Raw genomic sequence first — 22,935 nt, forward strand, 5'->3', positions numbered from 1 at the left:
TGTGCCGACCGTTCACGAGCCCTTTTGATAAAGAATTTCATAATACAACGTGCCCGGCCCGGACTTCACTTTAGCAGCTGAGCGCATAACTGACAGCTACACCAAGGCACAACGTCACTCTGTGGATGACCCAATCTTCCTACTTGGCAACTTTAATGGTTGTGATATTCCCACTTATCTCCTGAAATTAGAACAATATGTGACCTGTCTGACACGAAAAGACAAGATTCTTGATAAATGTTTTGGTAATTTGGAGGGTGCGTATGTGGCCAGGTGTTGCCCACCCCTCGGCCAGTCTGACCATAACGTCATCCACCTGCTGCCAAAATATCGTCAGAAAGTGAAGAGGGAGAAACCTGCTGTTAAGACTGTTCAGTGCTGGACAACGGACTCTGTTGATGAGCTGATGAATTGTTTTGAACTGACTGACTGGAGCATGTTCTTCAGTGAGGAGGTCTCTGCTGAAATCTCTGAACTGCTGAATTTTACCATCACCAGTTACATTAAATTTTGTGTGGACAATATTATCAAAACAAAATCAGTTAGATTTTACCCTAATAATAAACCTTGGGTCAATAAAGAAATGAAGCATCTTTTAAACCAAAAGAAAGCAGCTTTTAAAGGAGGAGACGTGCAAAGGATGAGGGAACTAGAGAAGGAAATAAGTTGCATGATTAAGAAAGTTAAAATAAATTATAAAGATAAAGTTGAGAGGGAACTGAGTAATGGCAATGCAAGAGATGCCTGGAGGGGACTGAACACAATAATGGGGAGGAAGGAAACAAAGATTCCTTTCAGCACACCAACCCTTTTGGTCTTGCAAATAAACTAAATGTTCATTATTCAAGATTTGACATCCACGACTTCAGTGATGAGATTGACTCTTTCTGTGCAGCCTTGACACCAACTCCTGTGGAATTACAGGAGAAAGAGGTAATTTCAATTTTTCAGAACATCAATCCTCATAAAGCAGCTGGGCCAGATGGGAGTAAAGGAAGGGTATTAAAAGAATGTGCCACACAGCTGGGTCCTGTGTTCAAACAGATATTTGAGTTGTTCCTTAACACTAGCTTTGTCCCACAAGCATAGAAAATGTCAACTATTGTCCCGGTGCCCAAAATAACACAAAGCTAAGACACTGAATGACTTCAGCCCAATTGCCCTCACATCTGTATTATGCAAATGTACGGAGCGCTTAGAGAGCAGGGAACTCATGTCTGTTACAGCTGAGCATATGGATCCCATGCAGTTTGCATATAGGACTAACCGAGGGGTGGAGGATGCCACTCTCTCCCTCCTTAACAAGGTCCATAATCATTTAAACAACCCAAAGACATATGTTCACATATTATTCATGGACTTTTCATCAGCTTTTAATACGGTTCAGCCACATATACTTCTAAAGCGCCTGTGTGATCTAAATGTCAGCAGCCATCTTGTGTTGTGGATTAGCAATTTTTTAAGAGGAAGACCCCAGCGAGTTTGTGTTGATAACACTATCTGACTGTAGGGTCTTGAACACTGGTGTTCCACAGGGTTGCGTGCTATTGCCTCTTTTCTTCTCTATATACACAAATGAGTTGCAACGCAACAGTAAAGATTTCACATTAATTAAGTATGCTGATGACATTGCCCTAGTTGCTGGTCTGAAAGACACCAACAGTCCCTCCTACTCCCAGCTCATAGATCAGCTCTCTGCCTGGTTTGATGACAGTTTCCTGGCCCTTAATGCCAGTAAAACCAAGGAACTTTGTTTGGGAGGTAGATGGGGAGCAGCCAGCACCAGACCTACATTTAGGCCTTCTATTATAAAAGGGCAGGAAGTAGAACAGGTGACTGATTTTAAATACCTTGAAACAATAATTGACAACAAGTTGACCTTTGAGCCCAACACTGACTATATTTACAAAAAAAGCCAGACAGCGTCTCCACCTTCTGTATAAGCTAAGGAGCTTTAATGCAAGCAAAATTACTTTGCAGTTGGTGTACAGGTCACTGGTTGAAAGTGTTGTTTCAATTAGTATTGTCTCATGGTATGGGAACCTCGTAGCCAGAGACAGGAACAAGTTGTCCCGGGTGATCAAACAAGGTAGCAAAGTCATTGGTCATCAACAAATGACACAGACCTGTACAGTCAGGTTCTGAAAAAAAAGGCAATACAGGTTTACAATTACATAACTAATCCACTGCAACCATTATTCAGGTTGGTACCATCTGGTAGAAGACTGCTGGTTCCTTTAGCAAAGAAAATTGGGTAAAAAAAGTCATTTGTTCCCTCTGCGGTGAATGTACTTAACAAGGTTCTATTTAAACGCAGCCTCACATAACAAACCACTGTCTGCTGGAATGTTTCCATATTTTAATGTATCGTGTATTTTAGACTGGTTTTAACTGCATGTTTTTAATTGATTTAGCAAAGTTTGGTTTTAAAGTTTTTTAATCACATTTTTATTTTGTTTTTATAAGCCAGATGTCAAAGACAAATCTCCATTTCATTGAATGTTATGGACAATAAAGTTGAATTGATTGATTGATTGAAACAGTTCAATGCACCCAGTTGTACCATTACACCACTAATCTATTTGTCTCATTTGTTTAACTGGGTTCTCTTTATCTACTTTTATGACTTGAGTGAAAATCTGATGATGTTTTAGGTCTTATTATAAAGGGTTCAGAAATGTTCAAGCACCACTATACTATTGAATTCCCTCAGCAACACAGGACAAAGGCATACCATTTTGTCATTCCCAGTACTGACCTGTTGCCAGTAAACCAAATTAGCTGCCAAATGTTTCTCCAGCTGTTAATTTACTTAAACAGCTTTTTGTTGCCTATGCTCTTTTTTTAGCTGTATACTTTCCTAAAAATAGTCATTTTCTTTTGTTTCAATGTTTGATATATTTACTATGTTCTAGGGATGCATATTATTAAGACACCATGTGATGCAGGATATTATTTCAATGGTAATATAAATTCCAATAAATCCACATCAAGACCAGCAAATATGATGGACTGAACAAATATATTCTGAGAAATACTGTGAATATTTAAATCTACATTAACCTATGATTTATTGTGGTCCTTTGTGATAGTTATATTGCACTGACTCATTGTGCAATGATGACACATTTTTGAGAATACTGTGCAGTCATATTTCATTGTGAATGAAGAAATTAAATTATGAAATTTGCAAATCGTTGCTTTCTATTTGTATTTACAAGTAATATAACCACCAAACTTTTATGGAAGTGGGCTTGAATATAGACTATAACAAGACATGTAGCAGAATGGCAAACCAAGAATATGAGGTACCTTGGGTGGGTGTCCAGGGGAGGTGACGGTGGCCTTGTAGTAATGGAAGGTCACCATGAGCAGAAGCCAATGGCCACAGCCGAGATGCCAAACAGTCCAGTGCACAGGGTAAGTGCTGATGATTTTGGGTATGACAAACAGGTGGACAATGATCACAACAGAAGATGTCAGCAGGATAACTAGGCTGACAAACGCCTGGAAAATTCAGACAAGAGAAGCGAGAGTTGAAAAGAGGCAGAACGTCAAAGAGAAGGAATAACGTGGATGAGAGTTCTCACCACTCCAAACCATCGAGTAATACTGTCCACAGTCCAGATAACAGGCTCGAACACACAGTCCAGCAGAGTGTCGGAGTCAGCGAGGCTGTTGTAACACAAAGACTGAAGCAACAGTTTGCTGTAACTCCACAGCTCCAACAAGCTGCCACTGATCTGTGCTCTGCTGCGCCCACCTCGACCTCCTCTCTGCTGCCAGCACCAGCGCAGCACCAGCCGCATGGACCGGGACAGGTGCCTCCAGCTGCTGCCCATACGCACGATTCTGCCGCCGCCCCTTCGAAACACTCTGCCCTCCAGACATACGCACACACACAGACACAGAGACCAACAGTTAGAAAGGCAGGCGGTGTAAAAAAGCAGCTCCTCGTAGCGAAGCATGTTCACAACCAAGTCCTCCATCGTCACCTCCTAAAGGACGAGATGAACTGAGAGGTTCTGGTAACCACCAGGAGTCAGGACACATCGCAAAGGAAAGCTTTTACTTTTTGGGAAAGCACTGAAGTGTGGTGACAGCATTCCATCTGGGACATCTGTCCATCACAGCTAATGAGGACCAGAGCTATCAGGTACCAAGCTGGGCTCATCAGACCCCAAAGACCAACTCCTCTTAATAATTCAGAGCCAAGCCAGAGCTTCAGGCCAAAAACTTCGGAGAAATGGAGAAGCAGAGCAGCAATCCTGTAATGCATCAGTGCCTTCAGAAGGAAATAAAAGTCGCCATCTGATCCTCAAGCATCATTTTTATCAAACCTGGTGTCGGTTACACGGATGAGACGTCTCCAAAACAGCTAGGCATTAACGAGATGAAAGACAGGGACCGAGACGAGCGTCTCACTCTAAACTACAGCTGTGACGATTCTTCTGAAGACAGGAAGAGTCCAACATAGTTTTATTTTCCAACACATACATTTTCAGTTTTTTTTAATTAATATTATAATGAGGCCTTTTTGACACTGAATGTAAATGTGAGTTGGTACAATGATGCAGTTTTATCTGCATGCTCATTTGGAATGATTGGATATGGGCATTTCCCCCTCAATAAATTTGATTAATTATTTATTGGCAACACAAATCATTTAGAGGAGGACAACCAACAAACTACACGCTCAACAGTTGTAAGACTACAGTTCTATAAATACTTCTGTTTTTAAAAGTTAAAAAATACAACTGGACATATTTTCTTGTGTTTTAAAATATATTTTGAATCTAATTTGTGAGGGTTTCTCAACTCAAGGTCAAGCAAATCAAGTTTAGAAGAGAAGTCAAATGAAATTCATAAAAGATTAATGTTTTCAGAGTCTCACATTAAAAAAAAAATCCATTATTTTTACACGCTTCTTCCTTTTCAGGTCACTGGTGTCCATGTCCAGCCATCCGTGTGCAAGATGTGGGGGACATACTGGACAGGTCTCCAGTCCATCACAGGGACACAGAGACAAACAACCATTCACTCTCTCTCTCATCTAGGGAAAATTTACAGTTACCAATCAGTCTAACATGCATGTTTTTAATCTGTGGGAGGAAACCAGAGTACCTGGAGAAAACCCACGCATGCACGGAGAGAACATGCAAACTTCACCAAGATAGGTCCCCGGCTGGGATTTGAACCGGTCACCTGCTCGCTGAGAAGCAGCAGCTCTACCCACTGTGCCACTGTGCTGGTTCAGTGTGTTGTAATTAATTGTGAAAACAGACATGAAACTTCAACTCGCCTTTCTTTCTTCACCTTCCAAAAGACATTCAGTTGGACTGATTTGGTAAGCTCTGGCATGAACATTAAAACCCAAAGTCTGGTGACTGACTGTGCAGGGAGCGTTTGTTGTCATATATTGTGACAATAATGTAACTTACGGAAACAAAGCAAAAATTTTAATGAAACAGTTTCTGGTGAAGCCTTCCGGATGGAAGGTGAAACGTTTCAGAAAAAAAAAAAAAAAAAAACGGTCCAGATGACCTTACTAAAAATTGTTGGATTGTATACCTGGATTATTGAGCATGGACCTTTTTTGGTTTTGAACCAGTTTGACATGACTGTCGACGAGGAAGAGGGCCAGCACAAGAGGAGGGGGCGTGCCAAAGACACCATCTTAGCACCAATATAACTGGTTTGTACCACTTTGGAGTAAGCTGTTTGGGGGAAGAATCAGTTTTGTGTTGTGTGTTTCCTTGACTGATGAAGCCTTCTGGATGGAAGGTGAAACGTTTCAGCACAAAAAGAAACTGTCCAGATGACTTGACTGAAAATTGTTGGATTGTATACCTGGATTATTGAGCATGAACTTTTTTTATTTTTGTTAGTTTTTGGTAACTTTTTGATTCCTACAGTGTATAACAAAAGGTACTGATGTCCCCAACACTGACATATCTGAAACGTCTCAGCAACATACGAAACCGTCCAGATGACCTGACTGAACATTAGGCCTGTCACGATAACAAATTTTACTGGGCGATTAATTGTCTCAGAAATTATTACGATAATATTGTTTGAAATTTGACAATAATTAGTAATTAGTAAACTACCTATAATTAGTAATTATTGTCAAATTTAGGGCCATCTCTCGTTCCTGTTTTTCGATTCTCAAAATGGCGGACACACAGTGTGGTTTGAACTCTAGCATTTTTCACTCAAAGCTTTTAATTAAAAAAAGGCCAGTTAACGCTGAGGAAGATGCTGGTCTGTGTGACTAGAACCGCTACAAGTATGAGCCTCCCTCACTGCACACCATCACAAGAAGAATTCACCAGTTGTATGTCGTCAACATTGTGAACTGAGTGGTCCATGATGGTGGTAGGGTTATGGTCTGGGCAGGCGTATGTTATTGAAATTCAAAGAACACTGGTGCATTTTATTTAGGGGTAGATATAAGGAAATTTTCCAGGATGTCCAGAGGACAACAACATCAGGTTGTCTGTGAAAAATTTGTGCTGGCGTTGTAGGCAACCTTAAAAAAATAAAGGCAGCAAACGGTTTCTGTAGGAGGAGAGGGGTTTTGAACAACTTTTTTGTAGTTTATTTTTGTCATTTCAGTGTTTCAACTGAGGGACTGTCCAGTGTATTTATAAAAATTATTGCACAGGAAGTCCTTTGCAGAGTAAAAATGAACTTATCTTTATTTATTTACCAGTGTTATGAGGTAAATGGTAAATGGACTGTACTTATAGAACGCCTTTCTATCTTTTTTCAAGACACTCAAAGCGCTTTACACTACAATCTGTGCCTCATTTACCCATTCATACAGCACTCTACTAGATCTATACAAAGCTAATTGAACAAATCATTCTAAAGAGACTAATCAGTGCTTTTACATCACATTCATACACTGATGGGACACACATCAGAGGCTATGAGGGGTTCAGTGTCTTGCCCAGGGACACTTCAGCATGTGACTGCTGGTGGATTCGAACCCCTAACTCCCAGTCAATGACACAGGCTAATTGACTCAATGCCACGTCGCATCGAGGCAGTGATTAAGGCAAAGGGATTCACAACCAAGTATTGAAGATTGACAAATCATTTTGAAAGTACCATATTTTGATTGATTTGTTGTGATCCTGATTTATTTCTTTTTTTTCTGCAAAAAACTGAGAAGTAGTGAGGGCTGATGTCTTCACAGTATTCTAATTTTTTGAAATCCTGTTTTTGTGGGTTTCATGAGATGGAAGCCCAAATTTTGTAAAAATAAACAAATAAATATTTTAAATTGTGAGCCCTGAATCTATCATCTATTAAATACTAACTTTTAGAATGGAGTTATGGAAGTTAAACAACTTTTCCATGATATTCTAATTTTTTGGAAAGGGTCTGTAGTCATGTAATACCATTTAATGTTCAAATTTGATCATTTATCAAAATACAATTACAATAGAACAGTTATATACGAGTATGATTCTAATATTTAATATATAAAAACTAAAACTGAAGATAGCAGATATTTATCCATCCATCCATCCATTATCTTTACTCGCTTATTCCATTTTGGGTCACGGGGGTCACTGGTGCCCATGTCCAGCAATCACTGTGCGAGGGGCGGGGTACACCCTGGACGGGTCTCCAGTCCATCACAGGGACACAAAGAGACAAACGAGACAAACAAACATTCACTCTCTCACTCACACCTAGGGACAATTTAGAGTTGCAGATATTTATTACAAACTCTAAACATTAGAAACCAACACTCTCACAGAGAGAACACTAAGTTTTGGGGGGGAGAAAAAATAAAAACATTAAATGGAGACATCTTTACTATAATCTTGGACACACAAATATTCATCTTTTAGTATTAAATTCAAGAACTAAAGAAGAAAAAACCAGCAAATCAAATGGAAACGCACTTAAACAGGTTGTGTGCGCTCCTGCTACAACCAAACTTTTTTTTTACAACACTGGCTTACCTTTCTACATCGACTGTTTCAGACTTTTTGCTTTAATCAAGTTTGCCAAAATTCAAGAGCATTGATTGATTTTCATTAGGTGGCTTTTTATTTTTATTTTTTTTGTAATAAATAAATAAATAAATAAAATCAGTGACGTTCTTGGGGTTTTGTTTTTCTTAAATTTAATCTGTGTCTGTGCATTTCCTGATTATTTCAAACAATAGTTTTTCTGGGCAAACCAAGAAAACCAAACAATTAAATAAATTTTAAAAATCACAATGAAGTAGTTCAAAGTACAAACTCATCAAGTCTCATCCAATTTAATCGATTACATTTTTCTTCGATCAGGTACATTTTTAACACGAGCATGCTAGCTGCTAGCTACATTCAAACTCAGTAAACAAATTACAAAGCATCTCTAAAACCCAGTCCTGACAGGAACTGGCTGTACCTGGTGTGGAGATCTGAGCAGACCCCGCTGGAGGTCCACGGTCAGGTCATGGTCCCCCTGGAGGCTTTTTAACTGGACTGACGAAAAACCGAAGCGGCGTTTCTGACAAAGCTCGTCTATTTTACAGACAAGTCACTATCCACTAAAGGCTGAGCGTCGATTGTATTAGCGCTGAAAAACAAAACAAGAAGCGGTTTATGGCATTTAGCGGTATTAGTCAACGCCCATTTACAAGTGTTTGGAACAAATCCTTGGTTAAACTACGTGTTAAACTACGTGAGCGCACTGTTACTCATAAGAAACCTTCATTTTTTTCCTTCGCTCTGTGATAGAAATTATAGTGCGCAATGCATCATGGGATATAATGCATCATGGGGAAATAGTAATTTGTGGTAAATTAAAAACACCTTAATTGCACTTTTACTGTCACTGTTAATAATATGAAATATTACTACGTTTTTTTTTAACAAATTACCGATATTTTTTCTGCAGTATATTAAAACAAGCCGTCGGATTAAACGCAATAAGCAACGAGTTTATGTTAACCCGGAAGTTCCGCTATGTGTCATGTGATATAAAAAGAAACATGGCTGCCGTGGTCTGGTAAGATGTTTTCCTCGTCATGAACTTTTTTATTACTATTAACTGTAACCAGTTACATTATCGTTGAATTGTTATTTTGAAACGTGTCAGAACCTAAATGCAAAGCAAAATGCACGATGAATTATAAAATACTGACCAAAAATAAACGTGAACTACTAGTTTAATTACTTGTTTTGTTGCTTTTCCAACTAAAATCCTCTCGGTTTTGTCTAATAAGGGTTATGATGCAAATTTAGACATTTCATAGGCTGACAATTTTTTATTGTTAGGTACAATTCAAATTTTGCTAAATGTGATTGTATTGTAAGTTTGAAATACAGTAACTTGCATAAATCCGGATCAGTTTTGTAGTAAAGGTTAAAAAAATTCTTAAAGGGCTTATATTTCTTAGATAACATTGCTGCTTTTCATGCCTGAGTTTTAGATTAAGATGTTCATTTGATGAGAAATGATGGAGTGATAATAATTTGGTAAAACCTTGAAATTGCCATTGTGTGATCTAATATATTCTGTTGGTGCTCGGAGGAAGTGCTGTGGAATGCTCTGTTACTTTATTACACATTTCAGCTCAGTATCTGTCAAACTGACGAGTCACTGAGTCACAGTCATTTTATTTTGTCTAAGGTTGATGAGCTGTGGTGGCCATCTTAAACTGAGTTCACTTAGTTCAGATCTCTCTTGTAAATGAGTCCTCAAGGCTCAATGAGACTAGCCTGTATAAATAAAGATTGAATGCTTAGATGTACAGAAAATATGTGTGTAAGATAATTTACACACTGCCCATTGCTGAGGAATTTGAACAGTGAACGTTTTTAGTTTTCATGAATTTCTGGACTGTAATTGGACAATGAGCGCAAGTCAACCTTAATGTTTTTGGTGCAAGATATTCAAGTAGGCATGAGTTACTCTGTGGAGAAGAACAGGGGTAGTTAAAAAAAAAAAAATATATATATATATATTATTTTTTTATTTTTATTTTTTTCTTGTTCAAGGCAAGCACAGAGTGACATATTTTAGCAAGATTGGTGAGCAATTTTATCGACGACCAAGCACAATGTTGCTTGGTGGCGAAGTTGAAGGTGGTGACACACCAAAATTGAAGTTATTTTTCAAATTATTGTGCTCACAACATGCACATGCAGACAGTGGGTATTTCCAGTTCCCTCACTCATGGTGGCGAACCATAGATTTAGGCGTTAGCCACCCCCATCATTTGAGGAAACAAGGTTAGGTTTATTTGTCATATGCAAAATCAACATAAGATCAATGCAATGAAATGCTTAGGATGAGAAGAACCATCTCAACTTAGTAACAAAAAAAAAACAGCAAAAAATATCAAAGCATGCAGCAAAAATACTAAAACTAAACTGACAAACTAAACTTTTAAGCAATATAAAAACTAAAGTTAATATTTTCCACAAATGATTGAGGTGGCCAGTTTATATTTATATATGATGGTGGCCATCTTGAGGCGGCAGAGTAGTACAGTTGGTAAAGCTGCCGAAAGCAGGTTGCTGGTTTATATCCTGGCCGGGGGCCTTTCTGGGTGAAGTTTGCATGTTCTCTCCATGCATACGTGTATTTTCTTCAGGTACTCCAGTTTCCTCCCACATTTCCAAAAACATGCATATTAGACTGATTGGTAACTCTAAATTGTCCCTAGGTGTGAGTGAGAGAGTGAATGGTTGTTTGTCTCTATGTGTCCCTGTGATGGACTGGAGACCTGTCCAGGGTGTCCCCCGCCTCTCTCACAGTGATGGCTGGATATGGGCACCGGCGACCCGAAAAGAAAGAAGAGGGTAAAAATAATGAATGGAGTGGCCATCTTGGATTTTGACATGGCAACCCAATTTTTTATTTTAACTTTCCTTACCCCTAGATGCAGTGACAGACCAAAGTTGAAGTTGGTCCCTCACTTATTTTTCAAATTATTGTACTCGCAACATTCACGGATGGACAGTGGGTATTTCCAATTCCCTCACTCATAGGGGACAAAAACAACATATGACAACCAGTAATTGATTTGGAAATCCAATTCAACAAAATGAGAAGAAAAAATGAAACTGGCCTCAACAAAAAGATGGTACCCTTAACATTTGTTTCCCAACCTTCCCACAGCCTCAGATTTAGAGGTGTCGATCCTCATCCCAGCTGCTTCACACCAAGTTGCACACCATTCTAGTTAGAACTGATGATCACGGCCATTGACCTCAATAAAACCACGTCATCAGCAAATAACAGTCGTAATCCGGAGGTCACTGAAGAAGACCCCTTTTGCACCTGGTTGCACTGGGGAATTCCTCCTCTTTTTTTCTTTTTCAACTTTTCCCTCTTCAGGGGTGGTCACAGTGAGTCATCCTCCTTCATCTCACTCTGTCAATGTAAGATAAAACTTGAAAAATCTGGTCTCTCCTAACTCTTACAGAACTATAGCAGTAACATACTGGATCAGCTGAAGAGTTTTTTAGACAACCACATAAAGAATTACAATAGTCCAGGCCAAAAGTGATAAATGTATTGGTCAGTTTTTTAGCAAAATTTTGGTATAAGATGTTTCTAATTTTAGTGATGTAGTTCAGGTGGATACATCAGGAAAGGAGACCCAGAATTTTATTATTAAACTCCACTTGAGGTGGGTGAAAAATGTAATGTTGGAAAAAGTATTTTAAATTTAAACTGCCACAATTTTAGGCTTGTAGGGAATAAGAAAGACAAAATATATGTGATTTATTTGTTTTTATTTTGTGGTGATGTCACAAAATCTGAATACCCAGAGTTGAAAGGAACTGAGAATGAACACTCTTACACAAGGAGATCATTTCAGAATCAGAATAAACTTTATTATTATTGCACCGAGATACAACAAGAACATGTGCATACAGTCGTCTGAAAGATGGACGTAGTGCACAAAGCAGCTGCTAATTAGTGTGGCCCTCTTATTCTTCTTCAGAATAATATTTTTACTTAGATGAGAAAAGGGAAGAAAACATGAGGAGAGACGGTATAAAAAAAAGATCTCTCACACCGTGTCTTAAACAGGGCATAATTTGAGGCATCCAAAAAAACCTACCACAGCAAAGCAACATAAACAGATGTTATACATGTACATATAGGCCGGTGAAGACATTGAATTTTAAGGGAAAGTCGTAGCATAGTCCAGAACACCCCCCCAGCCATTGTCCAGATAAGAGGTGTTATTTATCATCAGCTCGATTGAGGTTCCGTCACATGTCCACAGCCTTGAGGAAGGGAGGGGTGAGGAGACAGACAAAGCATCTTTGTTTTTTTCTAAACATGCCAGGAGGAGTTGAGATAAGTCTGCTGTCAAGGCCACAGTTTGGGTCAGGCAGGACTCGTGAATTGCTGTTTCTGCCTTTTAAAAGTCTCGCTGGTACTTTTCTCTGATAGAAACTCCAAACAGCCGAATTGATTCCTTACGCTGAAAGTCGAGCTCACACCTTCTCCAAGATTATTCCCAACCATTCATGGGTGCTGCCAGAAAGTTCACAGTCCTGATAACAGCTGCTCCAGCTCTGACGCAGCTGCACATAATTCAGTCTGAGTGCTGCCAAGCTTCGACACATCCACACGAATTTGTAGACGATCCAGAATTCACCAGCCAAACAGTAAAATAACCAGTTGTTATCATGAATCCAATTTGTTTCCGTCGAGGTAAGAGGGTCCTCCTTACCCTGACTCCTGTCGGGAGAAGTTGATCAATTTTGTTGAGAGACCAGCTGATCAAATCCTTCGAATTAGGAAGGTATGCAGGGGAAAAAATAGGCTCTTTAAGAGTTCACAAGCCGAAAGAGAGCAAGCAGGAGAGAGAGAAAGAGAGAGAGAAAGAGAGAGAGCGCTTTTATTTACAGTGGGGTAATATCTAGAACTAGACAGGATCCTGGTTGGTGGTGTTGGCACTAGAGAGCACGTAGTAGGAGGCACAGGAGAACAGCTGATGGGGCGTAGACAAGAATCCAAGTGTTTGGTATTGATCCAGGTTTCACTGGAAGAACTCAGGCAGTTTCACTGGAAGAGTAATCACAAGCATTATTATAAAATACACAAGGCTCAGGAAAGGTACAAGGAGGCTGAGAGCACAAACCATAAGCAAGGCAATGCTCCAGCGTCAGATGAGAGCCCTTCTCAGCCTTATATACACCTGGGAGCTCATTAGAGAATTGTCTGCAGCTGTGGAAGTGAAGCCACATCTGGTGGACAAACACTGCAGCTCCAACAGGTGATTGCATAGATGATGTTTCACTGAGGTACTTTGTCTTCTGTTGTGGAGCCAAGAGGAGGAATTGGAAATACCCTCCGTTTGCACATCCATTTTTAGAGCACAATAATCTGAAAATAAGAGACACACTGACTTCCATTTTTTGTGGCTACATCTATAAAAAGTGTCCCTATCATAAACTGGGTTGCCATGTCAAAATTCAAGATGGCTGCCACCTTATATGTATATATGTAAACCTTGTGAGTTGAATAACTTGGAAAAATAAGCAACTTACCCATTTTAGTGTATTGTTGCATCTAGGCATAAGAAATGTCACCAGACCTTCTACCAGGGATTAAAGTGAGCTCAAAATTTTAAATGGGGACAGTTATGAAATGTTGGTGTGGTGCGTGAATGAAAGGTGTTTTCGTTAACACCCCCCCCCCCCCCCCGTCTGTTGTGTAAGCAGGCATTCCCGTGGACGTAACTATGGTGCAGAGCTGCAGCGGGGTCGTACTGAGGCCGTTCCACTGGACTTTGGAGAATACCATCCCCTCAAACCCATCATGGTATCCCTGTCTTCCTTCTGTTCAGCTTCTTTTCAAGATTAACCACATTCTACCTACACACCGGATTCTAAAAAAGTTGGGACACTAAACAAATTGTGAATAAAAACTGAATGCAATGATGTGGAGGTGTCAACATCTAATATTTTTATTCAGAATAGAACACAAATCACAGATCAAAAGTTTAAACTGAGAGAATGTATCATTTTAAGGGAAAAATCTGTTGTTTCCTAATTTCATGGCGTCAACAAATCCCCAAAAAGTTGGGACAAGTCCATTTTTACCACTGTGTGGCATCTCTCCTTCTTCTTACAACACTCAACAGACATCTGGGGACTGAGGAGACCAGTTTCTCAAGTTTAGAAATAGGAATGCTCTCCCATTCATGTCTAATACAGACCTCTAACTGTTCAATTGTCTTGGGCCTTCTTTGTCGCACCTTCCTCTTTATGATGCGCCAAATGTTCTCTATAGGTGAAAGATCTGGACTGCAGGCTGGCCATTTCAGTACCCGGATCCTTCTCCTACGTAGCCATGATGTTGTGATTGCTGCAGAATGTGGTCTGGCATTATCATGTTGAAAAATGCAGGGTCTTCCCTGAAAGAGATGACGTCTAGATGGGAGCATATGTTGTTCTAGAACCTGAACATAGTTCTCTGCATTAATGGTGCCTTTCCAGACATGCAAGCTGCCCATGCCACAAGCGCTCATGCAACCCCATGCCATCAGTGATGCAGGCTTCTGAACGGAGCGTTGATAACAACTTGGGCTATCCTTGTCCTCTCTGGTCCGGATGACATGGCGTCCTAGTGTTCCATAAAGAACTTCAAATCGTGACTCATCTGACCACAGAACAGTCTTCCATTTTGCCACACTCCATTTTAAATGACCCCTGGCCCAGTGCAAACGTCTGAGCTTGTGGAGCTTGCTTAGAAATGGCTTCCTCTTTGCACTGTAGAGTTTCAGCTGGCAATGGCGGATGGCACGGTGGATTGTGTTCACTGACAATGCTTTCTGGAAGTATTCCTGAGCCCATTCTGTTATTTCCTTGACAGTGGCATTTCTGTTTGAGGTGCAGTGATGTTTAAGGGCCCGGAGATCATGAGCATCCAGTAGAGTTTTACGGCCTTGACCCTTACGCACAGCGATTGTTCCAGATTCTCTGAATCTTTTGATGATGTTATGCACGGTTGATGATGATAACTTAAAAGTCTTTGCTATTTTACGCTGGGTAACACCATTCTGGTATTGCTGCACTATCTTTCTGCGCAACAATGGTGGAATTGGTGATCCTCTTACCATCTTGGCTTCTGAGAAACACTGACACTCTGAGAAGCTCTTTTTATACCCAATCATGTTGTCAATTGACCTAATTAGTGTTAATTGGTCTTCCAACTGTTTGTTATATGCTCAATTTCCTTTTTCCAGCCACTTGTTGCTACTTGTCCCAACTTTTTTGGGATTTGTTGACACTGTGAAATTTTGAATCAACATATTTTTCCTTTAAAATGTTACATTTACTCAGATTAAACTTTTGATCTGTCATTTATGTTAAATTACGAATAAAATATTGACATTTGCCATCTCCACATCATTGCATTCAGTTTTTATTCACAATTTGTTTAGTGTCCCAACTTTTTTGGAATCCGGTTTGTACATTCTACAAAAATCTGAATTGCATTTTGTAAATGCTGTGTCAGTTTTCACACAACTGGTTTCTTGTTTGTTTTTGTTTTTTTTTACTTTGTGCTTTTTTACTTGTGACTTTGGACAATTTGGTCATTCATCCAAATTGACAGTCCAGGGTTCAAGCCAAGGGGCAACTAGAGAAATTGCATTTCCTGTGAAAATGCAGTGTGAATGCTTTTTGCTGAAGAACTTGCTGAAAAAACAAGTGAAATTAGCTAAAATGGAAGAACAAGACTTAATTGGCAGAAGAAAGCAGAAAAAACATGTTTGCTGAATGTGTTTCAATAACCAGAAATGAGCACACAAATGAGGAAATTAGCTAAAAAAAAAAATTTAAAAAAAGCTGAAAATGGCTAAAATAGCTAAAAAAAAAAGTAGCTGAAAAGGCAAAAAGAAGCTTAAACTACCAGAAGGAAGTGGAAGGGGCTGAAATGAGCTAAAAAAAAATGTGAAATTAGCTGAAAAAGCTAAATGTAGTGAACCTGATCTGACCCTTATCTGACCTCAAATCTACCAGATGGACAGAGACTGTTATTTTCATTGATCTGAATAAGTCTGAGCCATCTGATGACTTTCTTTCTTGAATTAATCAAGCAGAAAAGACAATCCTCTATAATCATTACTGTTTTACAAATGTTTGATAATCAAATTGTGTTAGTTTCACTCAATGCTTACAGGTTGGAAAGAACTACTCATTTTTATTTTACATAAACAGTAAGTAATGATTTTATTCCTCATTCAAAGGAGAAATCAGGTTAATATGCATTTCTTGATTCTCTGTCTGAAATGAGCTAAGCTCGTAAGTATGTGAAAGGTTGGTTTTCGGTCAACTAAATGTTTACTGAAAATGGGATGTCATGTTTTACTATTTGAAAAGATTACCAAGTGTGAGACTCCACGAAGTCTGGTCGACTGCAATAATCTGTTCTGTATGTTGAAAACAATCCTTGACTTTTGATAATAACTTACGTCAAAAAAACCACTCCTCTTTCTGGTCCATCCACGAATCAGAAAGCTCTGAAGTAAACTCGGAAGTAAACTCATTTAAAATGTGACAACTTCCCGGTTCTGGCAGTGTGCAGTAGATTCCATAGAATGGAAAAGTTCTCAGAGAGAGTTGGAATAGAGAATGAAAAAGTTCTCATGTAGTGCTCAAGGAGTTCTGAAGAGAATTCGAGAATTCAGGATGATCCAGAGACGTTTGGAATTATAATTTCTGTTTGAACGACCACGCACGACTCTCCAAGGATTTTAGCTGTTCTCAACGGAGACGCTGATATCAGTTGAAAAGGATTCTTACTGAGGTGATCGATCGTCAACAAGGTAACGGTTTCTTCTTCGACTAAAGTGTACCTGGGACAAGCTGAGATACCTGACGGAGCGTGCAATTTCTGGTCAAACAGATTAAATTCCCTCACATAATTCTCTGTAAGATAATCTCCATTTCATCTTAAACTCTTTTCTCTCTCACAAAACTAGTACAGATATTTTAGAAATATCTGAAGCAAAGTCCTCAAATCACCGCCGAGTGATTTGAAGTTCATTTTCTGTGAAACTAATCACTGTTATTGCTTTACACTATTCCACCAAATTAATATAAACAGTGTGCCGTAAAACGCTTTATTCTGTTTACTACAAACTGGTGGCTCGCACGGCTCATAAATGACTGTAAGAACGTGTAAGATTGATTTACGTGTTGGCATGTTGAAAAAATAACGGTTTATCAGCTGTGAATGTTAACGCAGCGGCTGGGCTGCGCGCTTGGAGCTCGGCTCTGCAACTTTACGCTGTGTTACGCTGGCAATGTTTTAAGAGCTGAAATTGTGTCATTAAGTCTTGTGTAAGCTGAAATTGTACGTCTGTTACGTGTAACTAAGAGCTGATGAGCTGTGGAAGACGTTATTCTGTTTAAAAGTACGAGGTTCTGCTAAGACCCGGCTGTGGGTTCGGTTCTGTTCAGTTTGAACGAGTATTTTGAATAGATGGATAAACGTTTTAAAAGCTGAGCGCCGTCTCAGGACACAGTTAGGAGTTGTTTCGTTACAATTTTTAACAGAAAAAGTGCATTTTGATGGTTTAAAAGACGAAAAAGTGACGAACTAGTTCACGCTAATCTAACTTGCTAGTTGGAGAAAACGCTTCGTGATTGGTTGGAAATTGCTGTGTGGAGCGCTCTGATTTGCTGAGAAGGTGGATTGACGTGCCTACGTAACTTCCTCTCAAACCCTGCGCTGCTGTCATTGGTGATTTCAGTCACGTGACCCGGAAATGAAAGTTCGTTTTCATAGGGAAATAAAATCTGCTTTTTAAAGTTGAAAAACGCCTCTAAAGTGATTTTTGACACGCTGGTTAAAAGCTTCGAAGCATATTCGCTGACATTTTGCCACGTTAGAGTTAAAATTCGTCATAAAATGATGTTTTTAAACAACGCTAGCGATGCTAATTTTAAGCTAACAGCTAACGACTGGATGAATGACGTGCCACGTCACTCCCCCATGTCGGAAAGGAGCCTTAACTACGCTTAAAATCACTAAATGAAGCTGCAATATTGTTCCAAAAACTCATGTTTGAAGCTATAAAGTCTGATTGCAAAACTTTTGCCACGTTTGTGTAAAAAATCCGTTCAGAAATGTTGATTTTAACCGAGTTTAGCCGAAGCTAACTTTAAGCTAAGCGGCTAACAACAGGATGTCAACCGAACGCCACAGGAAGTCATAGCACCCCTAGTGGACAACACAAACAGTGACGGAGTTAAATTTTGTTGAGGTTATACTGACATCTCCTGGCGAAACTTGAGAAGACAGGTTTCACTCGCTTTTTAGGTCTAAATAGTGAAATTAAACGTTCTTTTTATTTTTCTGTAAGGCATTTTTGAGTTAAAAAACTTCCTCAAAGCTGAATAAACACTGTTATCTTGCATTTTTAAAAGTAAAGGTATTTATGCAAAGAAGCATTTACCAAAAAGATTTTATTCACTGATAATTCCTTATAAAGGTTCATAATAAAATTAGAAACTTTTTAAGACAGATACAGTTACAAATATTCACAGAGTTGAATAGTTTACTCATTTTGCTTGAAGGATAATACACGTTTAATTGCAAAATCACTAAATAAGAGTAAATTTATGAGGAAAAAGAGATTTTTCTGTTAAAATTGCCACCTAAAACAAAAATCTTTCTATTTAATTTTAAATAGAAGCTTTACAGGAGGACAGGAGTAAATACAGTTTTTCTGAAGAAAGACTGATTATTCCTCATCATCAATTTCTTTTCTCTTTTCACCCACCTGGGTTGATGAGTAACTGTTTAAAATAGCAAATTTCTGGAACAGAACGGTTTAAAAAACGTTTTAAACTAATATTGCTGTGAGACTAAAGAAAAATTTGCAGGTTTATAAAAAATTCAGTGTTTTAGAGTAAAATACACTAAAAAACAGCTTGGTACTCTAGTATCTGTGGAAAATAAGCACAAAAAGTAACACTGCCAAAAGAGCATTTACTTAAATATTCATGAATTGGGGTAAAACCTGAGAAAGGTACCCACATTTGAATAAGTTGACTTATAACAGTACTTCTGTGTAAACCCAAAGCTAAAATAAGTGTGAAAACTCATTGACTTGAATACAAATATTTACCTGTAAAATATCTAAAGCTTGCAACTGTTCAAACAGATAAATTGCTACACAGTGAAAACATGACAGGTGTGTTAGAAAAAGATTTTGATCCAAAAGGAATGGCGGACTGCTTGGAAAATGCGTTCGCGCTACTGGGAGCGTCCTTACATTCATATATGATTCAGACAGAGAGCATGAACCCAAAAGAGTTAGTGGACAATCTGAAGGAGGTTGCAGAAAGTGTGACCTCTACAGAAATCACAAAGTCAAGTTATGAAAAGCTGGCTAAAATTGCAATTTTGCTGAAAGAATCATTCTATATGGTTGTTGAGAAAGCTGATTACCTTGCAATAAGGTTAAACAGTGAAAAAGAGGTGGTTCAGAGAATTGAAGAACACTTCCTTCAATTTAAAAGTGAACACGAAATCCTCACAAGGAAACATTCTGAACAGATGTTTCAATCACAGCAAAATGCAAATGCAGAAATTGATTCGCTGAATAGCAAAATAGATTTGCTTAACAAAAAGGTGGAAGAACTCAGAATGGATAAACACATATTGCAACAGCTACAGATGCGTTTAGAAAGTGATTATCATACATCACAGGAACGCTTAAAAACATGTGAAGAAAAACTACGAGCGGCAACAAACAAGATTTCTGACGTGGGGCGAGTTGAAGACCGTGGACAGAGTCCAGGCCACCCACATACACCTCAGAAAGACGTTGTTGCACCTCCTGCTCGTGATCCACCCTCACCTAAAGTGGCAGGAACAGACCTGAACAGGTCTCCTCCACAAAACATGCAACAGAGTGCATGGAAACTGTCTCCTTCAATGGATGATTTGCAAAAAATCTCAAAATATGTACAATGTTTTGTACCTGGACAAAAAGGCTCATCTGGAACAAAAGCGTACCTCAGAGAACTGGATTTCAGATTGAGATCTTATCCTAACGCTACGGTAGAGGATAAGACCAGTCTGATACGACTCACTTCGGACAGAGAGGTGTTTACCTTCATCGAGCGTCTACCTGATGCAACGAGTAAGGATTACAAACTTCTGTGTGAAGCTCTGATTAAAGAGTACGACCCCTGCACAGGACCTACTGGTTTCCCAGCCGCTGACAAGGTCAAGCAGGGAAAAAATGAACATCCAAGAGTTTATTACAAAAGAATCTTCCAAGCTTATTTTGGTTACAGAAATGAAACCGGAATGGAGGAAGAAGAAAATTTCAAATTTGTTTTCAGCAAAAATCTCCACACTGACATACGCATGCCAGTACGAATTATGGCAAATTTCAGAGAAAAATCCATAAATGAGATTAAACAGTGTGCAGTGAATGTGTTTGAGGCACGTTCTCATGCTAAGACGCCCATAGAGGTGTTTCCCGGTGTAAAGGTTAAACCCCACTCCCTAGAAATGGAAGGAAGGTGCGAGTATCCACCTCCTCCTAAAACAGGCGAGAAAAGGCAGTATTTTCAGACTAACAAACCGCATAATGAAGGTGCACGCTGGAACAAAAAGGCTCCTCTTTCAGAGGATGAACGTGATTATCGTACATGGGACATGCGCAGGACGCAAGAATATGGGATCCAGGAGGACCCATATTATCATGGGAATTCCAAAGAGGAACCCCCAAAAGACGTACCTAGCCGCCTCCCACCTCGGACGAAACGTCCCGAGGCGAAAAAATCACAAAAGTTCCAGGAACAAGGCCCTAAACCTCTGAGCTCGGAAGAGACAGAGGAAATGCAAAGGTTTTTAGACACTTTGATACACGCTGAAATGGGAACCCAACCAGGAGCACAATGTAGTGATCTGATCGCTACTAACTCTGAAGGCGCGAATGACAACATTACAGATGTCGGTGAAACACACCAAGACATTGCTGTTATTGCCTCCAACAACCCCTCATCGGACGAAGGGGGGATAAACTCACACACAAACAATGACGAGTCATCGCAAACTGAAAACTCAGAACCTGACCGTCATGATTTTGAACTAGGCATCCCAGTTCTGGGAGGACTCCCAGATAACCTGGTACCGAGTCAAGACACTGGGCCAGTATGTTTCACGAAACCATCACAGGCCACAGCTCTTTTCTCAACCAATGACGTCGACCAAGGACCACAAACCTATGGTGCCTTGCCCATAGACAGGTCCGACGACTCAGAAAAGGATTCGTTGGAGCTCCCCATGGAGCAAGAACCCTCATCAGTCTCATCACAGATTGAACAGGTGGTCGCTCAAGCTGACACTCTGACATCTGATGAAGAAAGAGACAACATTCGCCAAGTTCTTTTAAAACATGAAAAGTCAATTTCAACTGACCCAGACATCATCCAACTTCAGAAGTTGAATGATCCTGCAATTAACTCGATGATACTGTATCTGACTGACCCAGACAAATACACTCCATCGAAAGTCAAACTGGATTCCAATCCAGACCTAAAAGTCCTCTTTCAGCTGCGCAAACAGTTAAAACTACTCAAGGACAGCCTAACTTTAGCTCATGGAGCGACGTCCTCACCCGTGTTCGCAGTCTCCCATGACCGAAGGGGGGTGACGCCAGTTAGGATAATGCTACCAGACGCGATAACATGATCAAATCTGACATTTAGAGTGAGTGGCGCACCGAAACGTTGTTTCCTAGTTGCTTAATCACTGCTTTTGTCGATGTTGAAACGTTGTTTTACTGGTTGCTTAGTCACTGTTCTTGTCGATGTTGAGACATCGTTTAATTGGTTTTTGGTATTGTTTTCGAACACCCCAGGAAGAATGAATTTTGTTGTGTAGTAAGTTAGAGACTAAGAAGCCTTTGACCATGCCAACATGCAGTTCATTCACTAAATTGCAATCTTTGCGGAGTCAATGTATATTATTGCTACTTTGAGTACCATAATCTACCTTGAACTCACAACGCTTAAGCCGAACCTACTCGAACAATTCTATTCGGGGGGATAGCTAATTCTTTTTGATAAGTCTCGCCATAGACTTCCAAAACATTTATGGGAAAACCAAACACCCAATCTCAAGTCGTTCGTCTAAAAGACAACAGACAATTGCACCAAACTATATTTTACCATGTAAAGCTAACTTAAACCAAGTTAGAAATGGAAAAATAGTTTGGAACACTTTTCTATAGGCATAAACCCCTGTAGTACCCCTTTTCAGCATTCTCCACCCCTTAACTGGTAGTTGTAGCTGTTCCCAACCATAATAGCTTACACACCAGATGCATATAGTTTAAGGCCTTATGTAAAATCCCCTTCATAAGCCCACCTTAAACCACATAATTGCATGACACATTGAACCAGAACGGCACAGGCTGGACGTCGCTGGAGACAACCTTCGCTGGAGGCGACCTGCAATCCTGACGTTGGTCTCCACTCTTCATCCAGTGGCCGCTTCTTCAGTTCAATCCAAGGGTACCCCTCTGTATGCTGATTAATCAACACTTCCAATCGCTGTGGATTTACCGTTGTGGATTATATGACTTTTTCCAATGGATTACAGACTCTGTTTCCAAGGGGTTAAAGCATTGCTACAATGGAATTATCGAGACGATATGGAATTATAATCAACACAATGGAATACCAAGAACATTGTGGAATTACCTTGACTTTGTTTCCTTGCTGGATTACTTCTGACTTTGGTCTTCCTTGCTGGATTACTTCTGACTTTGGTCTTCCTTGCTGGATTACATCAAGCTCAAGGACATTTGAAGGTCTAAGTTCACGGTTGGAATTCATCCCCATGGACAGGTGATGATTTCCAAAGGGGGGACTGTAGTGAACCTGATCTGACCCTTATCTGACCTCAAATCTACCAGAT

General features: G+C 39.6%; 2 protein-coding genes across 2 annotated transcripts in view; one reads left to right on the forward strand and one right to left on the reverse strand.

Moving 5' to 3' along the window:
- The window catches only part of zdhhc16b (zinc finger DHHC-type palmitoyltransferase 16b), a 44,688-nt gene extending 40,699 nt beyond the window's left edge, over positions 1-3,989 (reverse strand). Inside the window, exons 1-2 of the mRNA XM_037691583.1 lie at positions 3,591-3,989; positions 3,313-3,507 (exon numbers count right to left, since the gene is read on the reverse strand). Coding sequence (XP_037547511.1) covers positions 3,313-3,507; positions 3,591-3,989 — 594 coding nt within the window. The remainder of the gene's footprint in view (positions 1-3,312; positions 3,508-3,590) is intronic.
- Positions 3,990-8,990: 5,001 nt separating this feature from the next.
- vps35l (VPS35 endosomal protein sorting factor like) overlaps positions 8,991-22,935 on the forward strand; it is an 83,079-nt gene continuing 69,134 nt past the window's right edge. Inside the window, exons 1-2 of the mRNA XM_037690749.1 lie at positions 8,991-9,018; positions 13,704-13,803. Of these exons, the coding sequence (XP_037546677.1) occupies positions 9,002-9,018; positions 13,704-13,803 (117 nt within the window). The 5' untranslated portion in view covers positions 8,991-9,001. The remainder of the gene's footprint in view (positions 9,019-13,703; positions 13,804-22,935) is intronic.

Source organism: Nematolebias whitei, chromosome 17 (genome assembly GCF_014905685.2).
Source record: "Nematolebias whitei isolate Nwh7 chromosome 17, NemWhi1, whole genome shotgun sequence".
NCBI classification, from domain to species: Eukaryota; Metazoa; Chordata; class Actinopteri; order Cyprinodontiformes; family Rivulidae; genus Nematolebias; species Nematolebias whitei.